We start from the raw sequence: 12,964 nt of genomic DNA, 5'->3' as shown, positions 1-12,964 counted from the left end.
AGGTAGAGCAGGTCATCTACTGCCTGGAAAGGTTGGTGGTTCAATCCCTGGCTCCCCGATGCATCCATCAGAGTATGAATGTGTGGGAATGTTAGCACTTAAAATGCATTGGGTGAACGTGGCATGTTGTATAAACCGGAGAGTTAAAAGTGCTAAATAAGAATCAGTCCACTTACACCACTCTGCACCTCACCCTCTCTACAGTGATTCTGAGAAGTAAATTTGCTGCAGCTTAAGAAAACACCAGAAAAAAAAAAAAAAAAAAAAAAAAGAGTCAAGAGTCATTGCTGCTACCATGGAAACTGTTTACTGACTTGTCAAAGCCCTTTAACAATTCAGAAGATTGCCCATTAAGCAACCAACAGACTAACAGTTCAAAAAAAGTCAGGTGAAAGAAGCAACGAACACTCACACAACGAAGTTCAGCTGGTGAGCACAAAAAACCTTTTTCCTTTTAAAGGACACAATAGGAATACCAGCACCCACTCATAAGCAACACATTTGACTCAACAACAACATTCCTTTACTACTTTTTCATTTGGCAACAGTCAGTAGCACAGGGGAATACATGGACCCCACAGAGGTTTCACAGATAGTCTGACTCCTCCAGGTTGGCACATCAATACATGTCACTGCCTGAACAGCTGCTGTGTCTCCCAGCACAATCTCAAGAAGACAGGCCGTAGAAGGCCCCTAACCCATCACGATACAATGCAGCAGTACAGACCAAGGGAGCATTTTTCCTCATTTCAAGTGGGTAAAGTGAATTCTGGACGACTGAGGGTAACCCACAGGCACGTTCGATAATAAATACAAATAAATGATTGGTGTCTGATATGGCTTTTAAGTTTGAGAATACGAGGCTTCATTGGTGACAGAACTGCTCAGACACGTACCTGTCTCCCAAGCTACGAACAGTCACAGAGCTTCGACTCATTTCCATTTCATCTGACGGCTCATCTGGAATTCCCCAGTTGGAGTCAAAGTCCTCATCGTCTGTTAAAATAGAGCAAGAATATGAAAAAAATAAAAATAACACCCCAGCAAAATTCCATCGTGGCATGAATATTCATCCTTTGTGCTCCTCGTTACCTTCACCCAGCTCCATCAGGCAGGAGAAATCTGACTGAGTTCTCTTCTGAGTGAAAGATTCTGCAAAGCTGAGATCAGAGAAACTCCCCACACAGCCAGATGGATGGCCAAGTTTTACCATCTTTCCTCCCCAGGTAACCCTGCGGCTTGGAATCTTGATAAAGAACACATGTTGTGATTAAAGCGAACATACAGAGAACTGCAGCTCATGGTTCAGCACAGTTACCTTCTGGACTGGGACCAGATTTGAGCTTGTCACAAGGAGATTGGCCAGATTTCTCTTCAGGCCCTCTTTTTCTCTCTGCAGCTGATCCTTCTCTTGGAGCAGCTGGGAGAGAACCTCCTTCTCTGTCACAGTGGTCTGCGTGACTGAAGAAACCTGCATGAGATGTGCATGGGTCAGTGTGTGCAGATCAGTGCTGCTGGAGGAAGAAGAGGAAAAGTGGAGACACTTGCCTCGTGAAGTCGTCGCTTGAGTTCTGCAATTTCATTGCGATACCTTTTGAGCAGAGCCCCATCATCTGACACCTCTGTTACGTGAGGGTCGTTCTTCATTTTCTTTGCTGTGCTTGCAAACTATTGCAAAGAAGTCACAGCAGGTGGGTTAAAGTGTTTAGCAGTTTATGTTCTCAGTGGTTCACACGTCAAAGCTTCAGCTAACTTTTATTTCACACAAACTTTATCATCTGTGTAAGACAATAAAGTTTGTACTACACAATTTCTCGTCTGAAAGCATTTTTCAAATGGATTACATAACAGTCAGTCATGTTCTCCCTACCTGTAGAGTGCTGAGGGTCTCATCCAGAGTGACCGGGGTGATGGTGCAGATAATGACAGTTTTAGCATTCCCACCCAACGAGTTCTGCAGGATGCGGGTCAGTTTACTGTCTCTGTAGTTGGTGAAACCCCTGAAGAGAAAATATTTAGGTAATATCTGCACTTTCCATTTAGTGTTCAACACAAATACACACTTAATTTTTGTTGTGGCTGAAATCGTGCTCTCTAAAGGCTTCTTTGGCCCTTTGAAAAAAAATTGGACTGGGAGCACATCCTTTGGTTAGATGAGACAAAACTACAGCTCATTGCTCACAGAGACGCCGCTTATATTTGAAAATGATTTCAGTACTTTGACCATGGCCAGATGAGCTGGTCAGAGTACTTCATTCGTTTTTCTAGGTTTTACAAAGAAAGATCTCAAAAGGAAATATTCAGTGAGAAGCAGTTTTCCGACTGGTTGCCACTGGTTTAAAAACTCAAAGTAAAAATGGACAATAGAAGATTGGAAAAACATTGCCTGATTTCTGCTGCAATACCGAATGCCATATTCAATTCAGTTTTATTTGTATAGGACCAAATCAACAACTGCTACAAGGCTCTTTATATTGCAAGTCAGAGACCCTACAATAAAAAAGAGAAAAAGGCAGCAATCAGACAACCCTCTAAGAGCAAGCACTTTGGCGACAGTGGGATGGAAAAACTCCCTTTTAACAGCAAGAAACCTCCATCAGAACCAGGCTCAGGGAGGGGAGGGGGGGCTGGGAGTACACAGTATGAAAACATAACACTTGGGCACCATCTAAACACCACTGCCTAGTTGAGTATTGTTGTTGAGTGTGGCTGCTTCAAGCAGGATCTCAAACCATTAAAATACTCTGGAAATGCTACAAACTCATCTCACGCATAACCATCCTGAGATAAGGTAACAAACTTGCATTAAATCGGCTCAACCAAAGAACCATCCAACACGGGACAACTTCAGTCACATTTTCAATATGAATGAAATAAGATAACTCTGTTATTGGAAAAAATAGGAAATAATTTGCAGTTGACAACATTGTACTGTGAGGGAAGGACAGTACTGTTACAATATCATATTTGCAGGGTGTGTGGCGTTTCCCACATCGAGTACCAAACGTCAGCTCAATTATTTACTTACTTCTGGTTTTCGTCGGTCAGTTTCTTTATCACTTGGCCGAGCGTGAACAAGCTGCGGTTTATATTACAGCCTTCTTTGAAACGTGTACCTAGGACACAGAACATAAAGCAGAAAACTGGATTGCTCAAAAATGTGTAGACTGCAGCATACACTTGCAAGGTTACCCCAAAATGATATCCAACCATATTCAACAAACAAAAAATGCTGGATTTAAATCCACATTACCTTCAGCTCCAGTTTGACTTGCTCTCTCAGATCCGGCCAGATCCACTAAATTCTGCAAGATGAAGCAAAACCGTTAGCTACCAAACAAAGGAAAGAAGACAAACCAGGCCAACAATGAAAGAGAGGTAGCCTACCAAATGAGACACAATGATGGCTCCATCACTACTTTCACCTGATGCTGGGTCGCTCCTTTCCCGGCTCTCCAGGATCTAAGAAAAAGTCCATTGTGAGAAATGCATTTCCATAGACTCCCACATGACTGTAGCTATATGCTTCTTACCATCCGGAAAATAGTGTGCGATCGGCTGCTCCGCTGGTTCATTTTTGTCTTGCCATAATGTCGGTTCTCTGGAGAGGGACGGTACAGAAAATGTATTGCTTGTTATGGCCTGTACTAAGAAGAAAAAAAAAAAAACTCTTGGAATTCATCGCATGTCTTACTTTCTCCTTTCCGAATCCATGCTAGGACTTGTGCAGGAGATGTAACCAACTCTTCAGTCAAATCAGCCACATAGATGTTTTTCTGCAAACAGTAATCATTAACATACAAAGCTCATGTAAAACAGCACACTACACTTCATAGCATTACAGCACTCCTAGAGTCTGAGACACGTCACTGCTAGCGATTTGGAATTAACACAGAAATGCTGAGAACCAAACCTCTAAGTAGCGTTCTGAATCTAGTCATCTAAATGATCAACCTACATTGATTTGTTCTCTGACTTCTAGAGGTTTTCTTTTCCAGCTGTCGACAAGCAGGTCCGTCACAGTCTCGTTGTAGATCTCCATGTAGGACACTCTGAGAAGGAACTCCTTCTTGGGAAACTTGGGTTGAAAGAGAAGTGACCCTTTAGGATGAAAAGAGACTGATACCAACCGCAACAAATTTCGAACATGTGTCACCATTCTTACATTCTTAATGCTTTGAAAGACATCCTCCACAGCTTGAGGTATCACTCCGGGGGTGCGACTGGTCCCCATCATGGTGAAGGTCTTTCCAGAAGAAGTTTGCCCGTAAGCAAATATGGTTCCTGTACAGCAAACACAGAAAGTAAGAGAAGAAACCATGCCGCCCAACGAGGGATCAAACATCGTTTCCTGCACATACCATTGTATCCCTCGACAGTGGAAACAACCAGAGGCTTTGCAATGCCATTGTACAGCTGACTGGTCGTTTCATCAGCGGCAAACACTCGGTCTGTTAACAGAGAAAGGTTAGTGTTCGCATTCCCATTACTGTGAAACAAAACCAAAATAAATCACTGATTTTTTCTGTATGTTTGAATACAGACCAAAGCTGAAGCTCTTGGTGGAATTTCCATCATCAATCTGGTGAATTGATTTCTCGTCAGCTTTCCAGAAAATCTGGACAGGCTCCGCATTCTCGGATGCACTCTCTTCCCTGAACAAAGACACACATTCCACACACATAAGCACAAACAGTGAGATGCTTTCTTAACAACAGGTTACTATTGCTCTGCACTGACAAACCTGTTGTTGCTTTCAATCAGCAAGGCAAGCATTATCTTAAAGAAAATCAGGATCGCTTCATGTTGTAGTGGTCAACACATTTGTCTTACATCGACAGTTTGCGTCTGGGAGTAAACAAACCCAGCCTCAGGGGTCACAAGCTGATCTACTGCTAGTGTCAGTCTGGAGCCCAGGTAAGTGACAGGGCTGAGGCAAGAGGTGCATTGAGGGTTGTGCAGAACCCATTGCCAAGAGTATTTGCTGTCTTTTGTCTAAACTGTGCATCTGTCACATGACCAATGTTAGTCAAGTGTGATTTAACCACCTGTTGTCTACTTTTAAATCAGCAAAGGGAACAGGCTGGGAGCAAACAGGCATTTTTACAATGACGGAGAACTCTCACTTCACTGCGGATGATATGAAAACCACCCTGATCCTTCTGAGCATCCCAAAGTTGGCACTCCTTGAATCAGCTCACAGCCAGCTGTTCCAGTGTTGTGGCAAAAAGCGATTGTGGGAATTAAACTATTTTAAAACACTTGTTGACCTATAATCTGTCAAAAATACATCAAACGTATTTTGAGTCAGACAAGATCAATCAATATTTGGCAAGTGTCTTTTACATATCTTTTATTTACCCGGGTAAAACATGTCACTGACATTAAAAATACGTTTTTCAAGAGAGATTTAATCTGGCCAAGAGGGCAGCAGAAATTGTAAGAAATATTACATCACATTTCTATAAGCATATTTTAGTGAGCAAAAAAAGACTTGATTATAATGTGGGTACAACGAAGCCCAGTCATAGAGATGAAAAACAGCTCGTTTCTTTACTTTATATATAATCCATTCAGAAATCCTGTTCACTACAGTCTATTTTCTGATATGATGTAAAGATATTACACAAAACAACACACAGCAACATCGGAAATCACTTTTTAGCCCCGGTAACGCAGTCTGCTAGCTGCCTCGCACTCGTTTTCAGCTCAGAAACCTTTTTCCTTTTTTCGTGCTTGATAGTGGTAATAGTATGACATGTCTGTTCTGGTCGGGACACCGTGGAAACAAAGAACACTTTTTTTTCCTGGTTCTGTGAAACTTCATTAAAGAGACGCGACGTTTACTTGCCTTAACTGCTAACACTTTAGCGCCAGAGCCGACTCTGAGGTTGAAATAACTGACGAGCTCAAAATGCTACCGGGGCAATGTCAACAGTTAACGGGAATTTTTAACGCGGCGGCGTCCAGGCTCACCTCGCAATAAGCGGACGGACTCGAACGCAGACTTTTACCGCTGACTCCTCTGTCATCTTCGCTCCTTCGGTCTATCTCCAAAAACAATACAAAATGCGAGCAGGAAGACCAACGCGCTTTTCTCAGTTTGAATTTTTGCTCCTGACGTTTGATTGGCCAACATCTCCGCGTGGACTGGACCATTTGTGTTTGTGAAACGAGGACGATAAATGATCGGCTTAGGTTTTGGTTAATGCTGTGCTTCTACAAATCCATCTTAACTGAGAGTTTGAGGTGATGGATCTGAATATGACACTCAATGAGACTAAAGTAGTCTAGTTTTAGAGACTGAACATAAAACCAACATTGACGTGCCCGACTGACGACAAACATGTGCGCCCGGCCTTGGTGGCGTCATCAAATTGCACCTTGTGCAGAACCACGCGAGAGAGTGGAGGTGTTTTGGGTTCGGTGTTTGTCACGTTTGGAAACCCTTGGATGGGAGATCTGATAAAGTTCGCGTTGTTCTGCTGCTAACATGTCTCTGTTTCTCGTGAATAGGTAGGTTTGCTTTGCCAGTTTCAGATCTTATATTTCATTTACAAAGTTTTTACCCAGATGTGTGCCACTTTACGGACATATCCAGATAGATGTGAACATTGTCACAGCCCACTTTATAACTCTGTCTCGCTTTGATGGAGTAAATAAAACTGGCCTGTGGAAGCTTTCGGTGTTCCAGATTTAACCGGTGTCGCCAAATAACTAGTGACGGTCAAACACATGTGTGGCAGACTTGCATTTAAGGAATGCAAGTCTGCCACACATGCATTTAAGCCAGCAAATAAACACTGAGTATTTCATCTGTGACATTTGTGAGGTTACCTGAAACACACTCCGTCAGTCTTATTGCTCTTGAACAATAAAATATTAAAAACTGTCTCGAGTTTACCTGGTGATATTCCCATGCACGAGGCAGCCGCGTCTTGCACATAAACCTTTAAATTAAATTAAATGTTATTGCGTGTTTACTTTCAGTCTACACCTGTAAGAAGTGCCAAATGATATACACAAAGTTCCAGAAATCCCCACTCCTATTGTTCATGATGAGTTTAATGTTGTTTTCCATAACAAAGAAATACGTCTTGAACAAATATTACACATTAATATTAGACTAGTGTTGTAACATCACATCCCGTTAGCATAGTCTGCCTCTGTCGTTTCTCTGGAAATGAATTCAGTTTGAAAATCATCTGTAATGATGACGTAGTGAGTTTGGATATCATATATGTTTAACTGTAGTCATCTGGGACAATCGTGTACTGTTTAAGGTAACTTCACAAACGTAATAGATGAAGTATTCAGTGCTTATTAGTAGGTTTGTTAGTATCGGCTCCTTAAAAGTCTACCAGTTAATCTGGAACACCGGTGTCCTGTCATATATCAGGTGTTCCAGTGCTGAATGGTCACATTAAGTACGCTGAGCTCAGACTGCTTTGAACCCGGACCCTATAACGTGATGCAGAGAGAAAATCCCTAGAATGGTCATCCCGGATCTCCAGGATGCTGACCATACGAACAATGCAGGAAGATGACAGTAGCTGTTCTTTCTGTTGCTGCGTTCCTCTGTTTGCTGCATTTCTTTAGCTTTGCATAATGTTCTTGTTGGGGGGGGAGCTTTAATAACTTGAATGTTGCCTGTTTCTAAACTGACCAAAAATTGTCAACCTGTGACTGTGGATGTGTGTTACTCTCAGGTATCTGGGAGAGGAGGAAGATGGGAGTGTGTCAAAAGAGACTCTGTCAAAGGCATTACTGGCTAAACTGCAGAAGAAAGCTAAAGAAAAGCAGAAACGCCATTCAGCTAAGCAGAGAGAACCCCTCCATGAACACCCAGCAGAGCAGGTGGATGCCCAAAAGAAAAGAAAGGCTGACGTAGATGGTGGACTAGAGCCTCAGCAGCACAAGAAGAGGCACTCAGAAACAGTAGCTTCATGCAGTGTGGAGCCTGTTGAACAGACAAATATACAACACCAGGAGGAGATCCAGTCAGGTGGTTCTTTTAATTATCAATGCTCACATGTGATGTAGGTATGAAGACATTGAGTTAATCTTTCATTCTGCCTGTCTAAGAGCCTGGGGGTATTATCAGCTTATCACACATTTGGTACATATGCTGTAAAATACACTATATTACCAAAAATATAAAGACAGACAAGGGACTGCTTTTGGCTATATGGTATATATCCTGCTTTTTATTTCCTGGTCAAAAATAACGTGTTGCTATGCTGTGCAACACGTGTTTGGAGCGCCACAAACGCGACAGCCGGCTGGTCGGAGCAGAGATGGGCAGTGTGCAGACAAGTAATCCACGACTTTTGACAATAGACTTTTTCTGTGACGATCAAGCCAGTAAAAAGTTGCGCAAGGATAAAAAGAACCTAGTTCATGCTGTAGTCTCTGTAGATGGTCGGTATGCTTACATCTAAATGTCTGGGTTGCAGATATTTCGCCTGAATCTACCACAGACACTCTGCCTGGGTTCACACTCATAGGAGGATTTGAGAGCAAACCTGTCCCAAAGGTAAAGAGAAGCACGATTACTCGCAGCGCCACAGGGCTTTTTACTTACCCTCACACTGCATTCGTTTCACAGGTCGACAGAGTTCTGCCCCAGTGGCTTGCTGAGCCTCACGTCATTCACACAGACATTAAAAACAACCTAATCTCCATCTCTGATGTCCCAGGGCTATGTGCTCAGCTCCTGAAAAACCTGCACAGTAATGGAATCCAGCACTTCTTTCCAGGTGAGGCTAGTAAATGTGTCTGCTGTGCAGCCACGTTAGAGCACAGCCTTTGATTCAAATGGAGCCGTGCCAAGGAGGCTCTTTGTACAGCAGTTTGCAGTATTACTGAAAATTGTCTTGACTTCCACAGGTCTCCACAACCATGTGTCAGCTCTCACTCATACACACACTTAACCTGAGACTAAATGTTCCTCCACAGTGCAGGCAGAGGTGATCCCAGCCATCCTGGAGAGCGCCCAGCAGGGCCTGCTGATTGGGCGAGGGGGCTATAAGCCCAGAGACATCTGTGTGTCTGCACCAACAGGCAGCGGCAAGACTCTGTCATTTGTCATCCCCATCATACAGGTGAGAGCCATGTCTTTGCTGCACCTGTAGCTCAGGTGGTAGAGGAGGTTACTTACTAACCGGTGGTTAGTAGGTGGTGGTTTGATCCCAGTCTGCTCCAGTCTGTATCCTTGGAAACCCACCCCATCGATGCATCCGTCAGAGTATGAATGTGTCTGAATGTTAGATCGGAAACACTTAGAAACAGCACTTGGGTGAATGTACAAGTTGTGTAAATAAGAACCGGTCCATTTACCATTTACTTTGTCTGCCGCCTGTTTGGAGTACACAGACAGTGAGGGTGTTTTCTGTGATCAGGTGCTGATGGACAGGGTGGTGTGTGAAGTCCGGGCTCTAGCCGTGTTGCCGACCAAAGAGCTCGCCCAGCAGGTGAGACCCTTTTCAAGCTGTTTGCGTCCCAGCAGTGCTCCACAGAGCCCGAAACTCAGCTCACATTGTCTCCTGTGCAGGTTCACAGGGTGTTTGCATCGTATGCCGAGGGAACCACGCTCAAAGTGGTGATGCTGGCAGGTCAGAAGTCCTTTGCTGCAGAACAGGCATCACTGTCAGAACACAGGTGAGAAATCGAGCTGGCTCTAACAAAGCTTCACAGAAACGCAGCGGCACATCTCCTGTCAGAGTCCTCGGTGCACATGTGCAGTGGGGAAAAGGCTGAGCTCAGCATCTATGTCATGTCCGTGCAGGTGGAACATGAGGCGTAGTCTAGCAGACATTGTTGTGGCCACTCCAGGACGACTCATTGACCACATGACCAAGAATTCAGGCTTATGTTTGGAACATCTGCGGTTTCTGGTGAGTGCTGTTGAAATCTGTCGAGCTGCAGTAGTGAGTTCACTCATCAGTGTGTGTCACACAGTGTGTGTCTGCTACTTGCTCAGGTGATCGATGAGGCGGACAGGATGATCGACAGCATGCACCAGTCCTGGCTCAGTCAGGTGATGGGAGCAGTGTACCGATCCAGAGCTGAACCCGGGTCAGTGTTCAGAAGGACAGAAGCAGCGTGCATCACATCAGCCAGGTGTGTGTGTGTTATCTACTGTGGGGTGATTGAGATGATGTCAGTCTCATTCTTGGCCACAAACTCAGGCCAGCAGAATGGTAAATGGTAAATGGCCTGCATTTGTATAGCGCTTTTCTAGTCCATAGGACCCCAAAGCGCTTTACACTACATTCAGTCATTCACCCATTCACACACACATTCACACACTGGCGATGGCAAGCTACATTGTAGCCACAGCTGCCCTGGGGCGCACTGACAGAGGCGAAGAAAAGCTTAAAGGTTACAGTTAAGTAATAAAAAGACAGCTGGGAAGGTTTTCATAGTGTTATGTTAATGTTTTTGTGGGATTTTAAGGTCTCTTGTGTTGATACAGTTTGTCAAAATGAGAAATTAACTGAAAAGAATGATGCAGAAGTTTTTAAATAAAAAAAGAGTCAGTGTGCTCACCAGACACGGTGGTGTCAACCATAACAGAAGAACTCCAATTCTGCAGCCAGGACTTAGGTTCCAGGTCGGTGCTCAGCTGACCGCCTTGTCCTTGTAGTCTGTCTCCACCTCAGACGCCACTGCAGAAGCTGCTGTTCTCCGCCACGCTCACACAGAACCCAGAGAAACTGCAGCAGCTGGGCCTTCACCAGCCCCGACTCTTCAGCTCCACCTACGGCCACGCCGACAGCGCTGCAGCCTCGCCAACCCATGGGCATGACCGCTTCAACTTCCCCCAGGGTTTGACGGTGAGGGCTGCCCTTTTGACCTTTAGCAGGGAGTGGAACTAAACCAGAATTTGATTTGTACAGACTGATGTGGCTTTGTGTTTTAGGAGTACTATGTTCCCTGCACCATGAGCAGTAAGCCACTCCTACTCCTCCACTTCATCCTGCGCATGAAGCTCCACCCAGTCCTCTGTTTCACCAATTCCAGAGAGACTGCGCACAGGTAGGAGAGCTCCTGAAATCACATGACTGAAGGCTTCTTGTGCTGATTCCACCTCCCTCCTCCTCAGGCTTCACCTGCTGCTGCAGCTCTTTGGTGGAGTCCAGGCTGCCGAGTTCTCCTCTCAACTCTCCCCAGGTGACAGGAAGAAGACCCTGAAGGAATTTGAACAGGGAAAGATCCAACTGTAAGTCTGTGTGTGTGAGCTTGTATTCATATCTTTGTGGGGACCAAAATGCAGGTCCTAAAAAGTTTGGCCCTCAAAGAAATTTTTCAGACTCAGAATGTGGTTTTAAGTGTGCCAGTGGGCAGGAAGCATATGATATAGTAGTCCTTCCTGGTGGCAAGCGTTGCTCACAAAGCTGGCAAGATCACACTCAGTTAGCCTAATGTGCGTGCCTTTGGGCCACGTCATGAAGAACATCCAGGCTCCATGCAGAAAGGAACTGCTGACCAGGCGCATATTTCTAAATTGGCTTTGAGATCTGTGCTCACTGACCAAGTCCATGTTAAGATGTGATATATCACATTTAAACTGTCTTTTGGAAGGTTGATCAGCACAGACGCGGTGGCCAGAGGCATCGACATCAGCGGGGTCAAATGTGTGGTTAACTATGATGCACCGCAGTACATCAGAACATACATTCACAGGTGAGGCCCATCAGACCGTGAGTAATGCTTCGCTGTTGCCCTCATTGACGTGCTCTGACCCTGTGTCTGTCCTCAGAGTTGGAAGAACAGCGAGAGCGGGGAAAACAGGCCTGGCCTTTACCTTTCTGCTCAGAGTGCAGGTACATAACGTTCTTTGAGATGATGAGATGAAAGTAGCAAAGGTGCGGGTTGTTTCATGGTGTTTGTGGCTGCACACAGGAGAAAAACTTCCTGCAGATGGTGGTGAAAGCAGGAAGCCCTGGGATTCAGAAGCAGGTGGTTAAACCGGAGAACCTGAGGAGCATGGAAGGCCAATATGAAAAGGCACTGCAGAAGCTGGCTGATGTCATCAAGGTGCTACCTCAACCAATTTGTTAAACGTTAAAATGCACAAAGAGACGCTGTTTTAATTGTACCTTTGTTTGCCCACAGGAGGAGAGAGCCAGCTGATGTCTGGCCATGATGCTGGCTTCACACACGTCAGGACTTTTACTGCGGCGCATTTCATCCACAGAATGACATCACATCTCGCTGTCTCATGAGCACTCTTCATGTTTGAGCCATGTAGTCTTCTGGAAATCCATAAACACATGCTGACTTTGAAGAGAAGCAGGAATTATAAGGCGATAAAACATGCACCATTTCAAGAGTTTGCCAAGAGAACTGAAAGACGTGGCTTGTTAGTCTGCTGTATATCAGACCACACCTGGAAAAAAACCTTCAGAAATCTGAGCAGGAGGATGGATCAGGGTGCTGTTCTCAGCGTTTGCAGTTTACCAACATGTGACACTGTTCTACCAAAAGAGCTGCTTCAATTACATGCATCGTAGGTCAAAGCTGGCTGGGAGCTGCTAATATATTCTTCAATTATAATCTTGTCGATTTACTGGCAGACCCACAAATCTTATCCTCATAACATCCACGTGCACTGGTAGATGGCACTGTGTGCATTGGAACACATTAAATGTAGAAAAGTGCCATTATACTTCCTGTAAAGGTTGATCTTATTTAGTTTCAATGTGGCTGAAATTCTCTCTTAATGCCTTTCAAGCTCAGTGCTCTTTCACGGAATATAAATATGAGCTCGAGCTCTCTTTGCTCTTTTTATACAAATCAATGGATTTAAATGCCCCTTTTCACAAGTATAATATACTAATAAAAGGGAAACGGCTGAAATTCAGAAGTGTCATTTGTAATTTGGGGTATTTATCCAGTTTTTCCATAATGTTCAATAAAACGAAATGATTCATGTGATGTGTTTGCTATCTATACAATA

At 44.3% G+C, this 12,964-nt stretch overlaps 2 protein-coding genes across 5 annotated transcripts in view; one reads left to right on the top strand and one right to left on the bottom strand.

The window, feature by feature from the left end:
• cenpe (centromere protein E) overlaps nucleotides 1-6,133 on the bottom strand; it is a 28,397-nt gene extending 22,264 nt beyond the window's left edge. For 3 of the 4 annotated variants that reach the window (XR_013901915.1, XM_026194489.2, XM_026194492.2), the window contains exons 1-15: nucleotides 5,977-6,133; nucleotides 4,546-4,655; nucleotides 4,362-4,451; nucleotides 4,166-4,284; nucleotides 3,959-4,078; nucleotides 3,695-3,776; nucleotides 3,534-3,601; nucleotides 3,388-3,462; nucleotides 3,254-3,305; nucleotides 3,029-3,116; nucleotides 1,871-2,000; nucleotides 1,549-1,668; nucleotides 1,319-1,471; nucleotides 1,093-1,246; nucleotides 897-996 (exon numbers count right to left, since the gene is read on the bottom strand). Coding sequence is in view for 3 of the 4 variants with exons in the window: in XM_026194489.2 (XP_026050274.2) it covers nucleotides 897-996; nucleotides 1,093-1,246; nucleotides 1,319-1,471; nucleotides 1,549-1,668; nucleotides 1,871-2,000; nucleotides 3,029-3,116; nucleotides 3,254-3,305; nucleotides 3,388-3,462; nucleotides 3,534-3,601; nucleotides 3,695-3,776; nucleotides 3,959-4,078; nucleotides 4,166-4,284; nucleotides 4,362-4,451; nucleotides 4,546-4,655; nucleotides 5,977-6,032 (1,517 nt within the window). In the remaining variant the exon portion in view is untranslated. The remainder of the gene's footprint in view (nucleotides 1-896; nucleotides 997-1,092; nucleotides 1,247-1,318; nucleotides 1,472-1,548; nucleotides 1,669-1,870; nucleotides 2,001-3,028; nucleotides 3,117-3,253; nucleotides 3,306-3,387; nucleotides 3,463-3,533; nucleotides 3,602-3,694; nucleotides 3,777-3,958; nucleotides 4,079-4,165; nucleotides 4,285-4,361; nucleotides 4,452-4,545; nucleotides 4,656-5,976) is intronic. The other variant, XM_026194490.2, reaches the window with a different exon arrangement.
• A 248-nt stretch (nucleotides 6,134-6,381) lies between these two features.
• Nucleotides 6,382-12,942, top strand: ddx51 (DEAD (Asp-Glu-Ala-Asp) box polypeptide 51). Its single transcript, XM_026194494.2, has 16 exons — nucleotides 6,382-6,516; nucleotides 7,710-8,005; nucleotides 8,457-8,536; nucleotides 8,609-8,759; nucleotides 8,959-9,104; nucleotides 9,402-9,473; nucleotides 9,554-9,660; nucleotides 9,788-9,896; nucleotides 9,983-10,122; nucleotides 10,649-10,838; nucleotides 10,925-11,040; nucleotides 11,108-11,224; nucleotides 11,587-11,688; nucleotides 11,765-11,828; nucleotides 11,908-12,042; nucleotides 12,121-12,942. Exons 1-16 carry the CDS (start codon nucleotides 6,494-6,496, stop codon nucleotides 12,136-12,138), a joined length of 1,866 nt encoding a protein of 621 aa, XP_026050279.1. The 5' UTR covers nucleotides 6,382-6,493; the 3' UTR covers nucleotides 12,139-12,942.
• Nucleotides 12,943-12,964: the final 22 nt, after the last annotated feature.

The sequence above is a fragment of the Astatotilapia calliptera genome, chromosome 15, assembly GCF_964374335.1.
Source record: "Astatotilapia calliptera chromosome 15, fAstCal68.1, whole genome shotgun sequence".
Taxonomy (NCBI): domain Eukaryota; kingdom Metazoa; phylum Chordata; class Actinopteri; order Cichliformes; family Cichlidae; genus Astatotilapia; species Astatotilapia calliptera.
The sequence above is the reverse complement of the archived record's forward strand: the minus strand, read 5'-3'. Positions and strand labels throughout refer to the sequence as shown.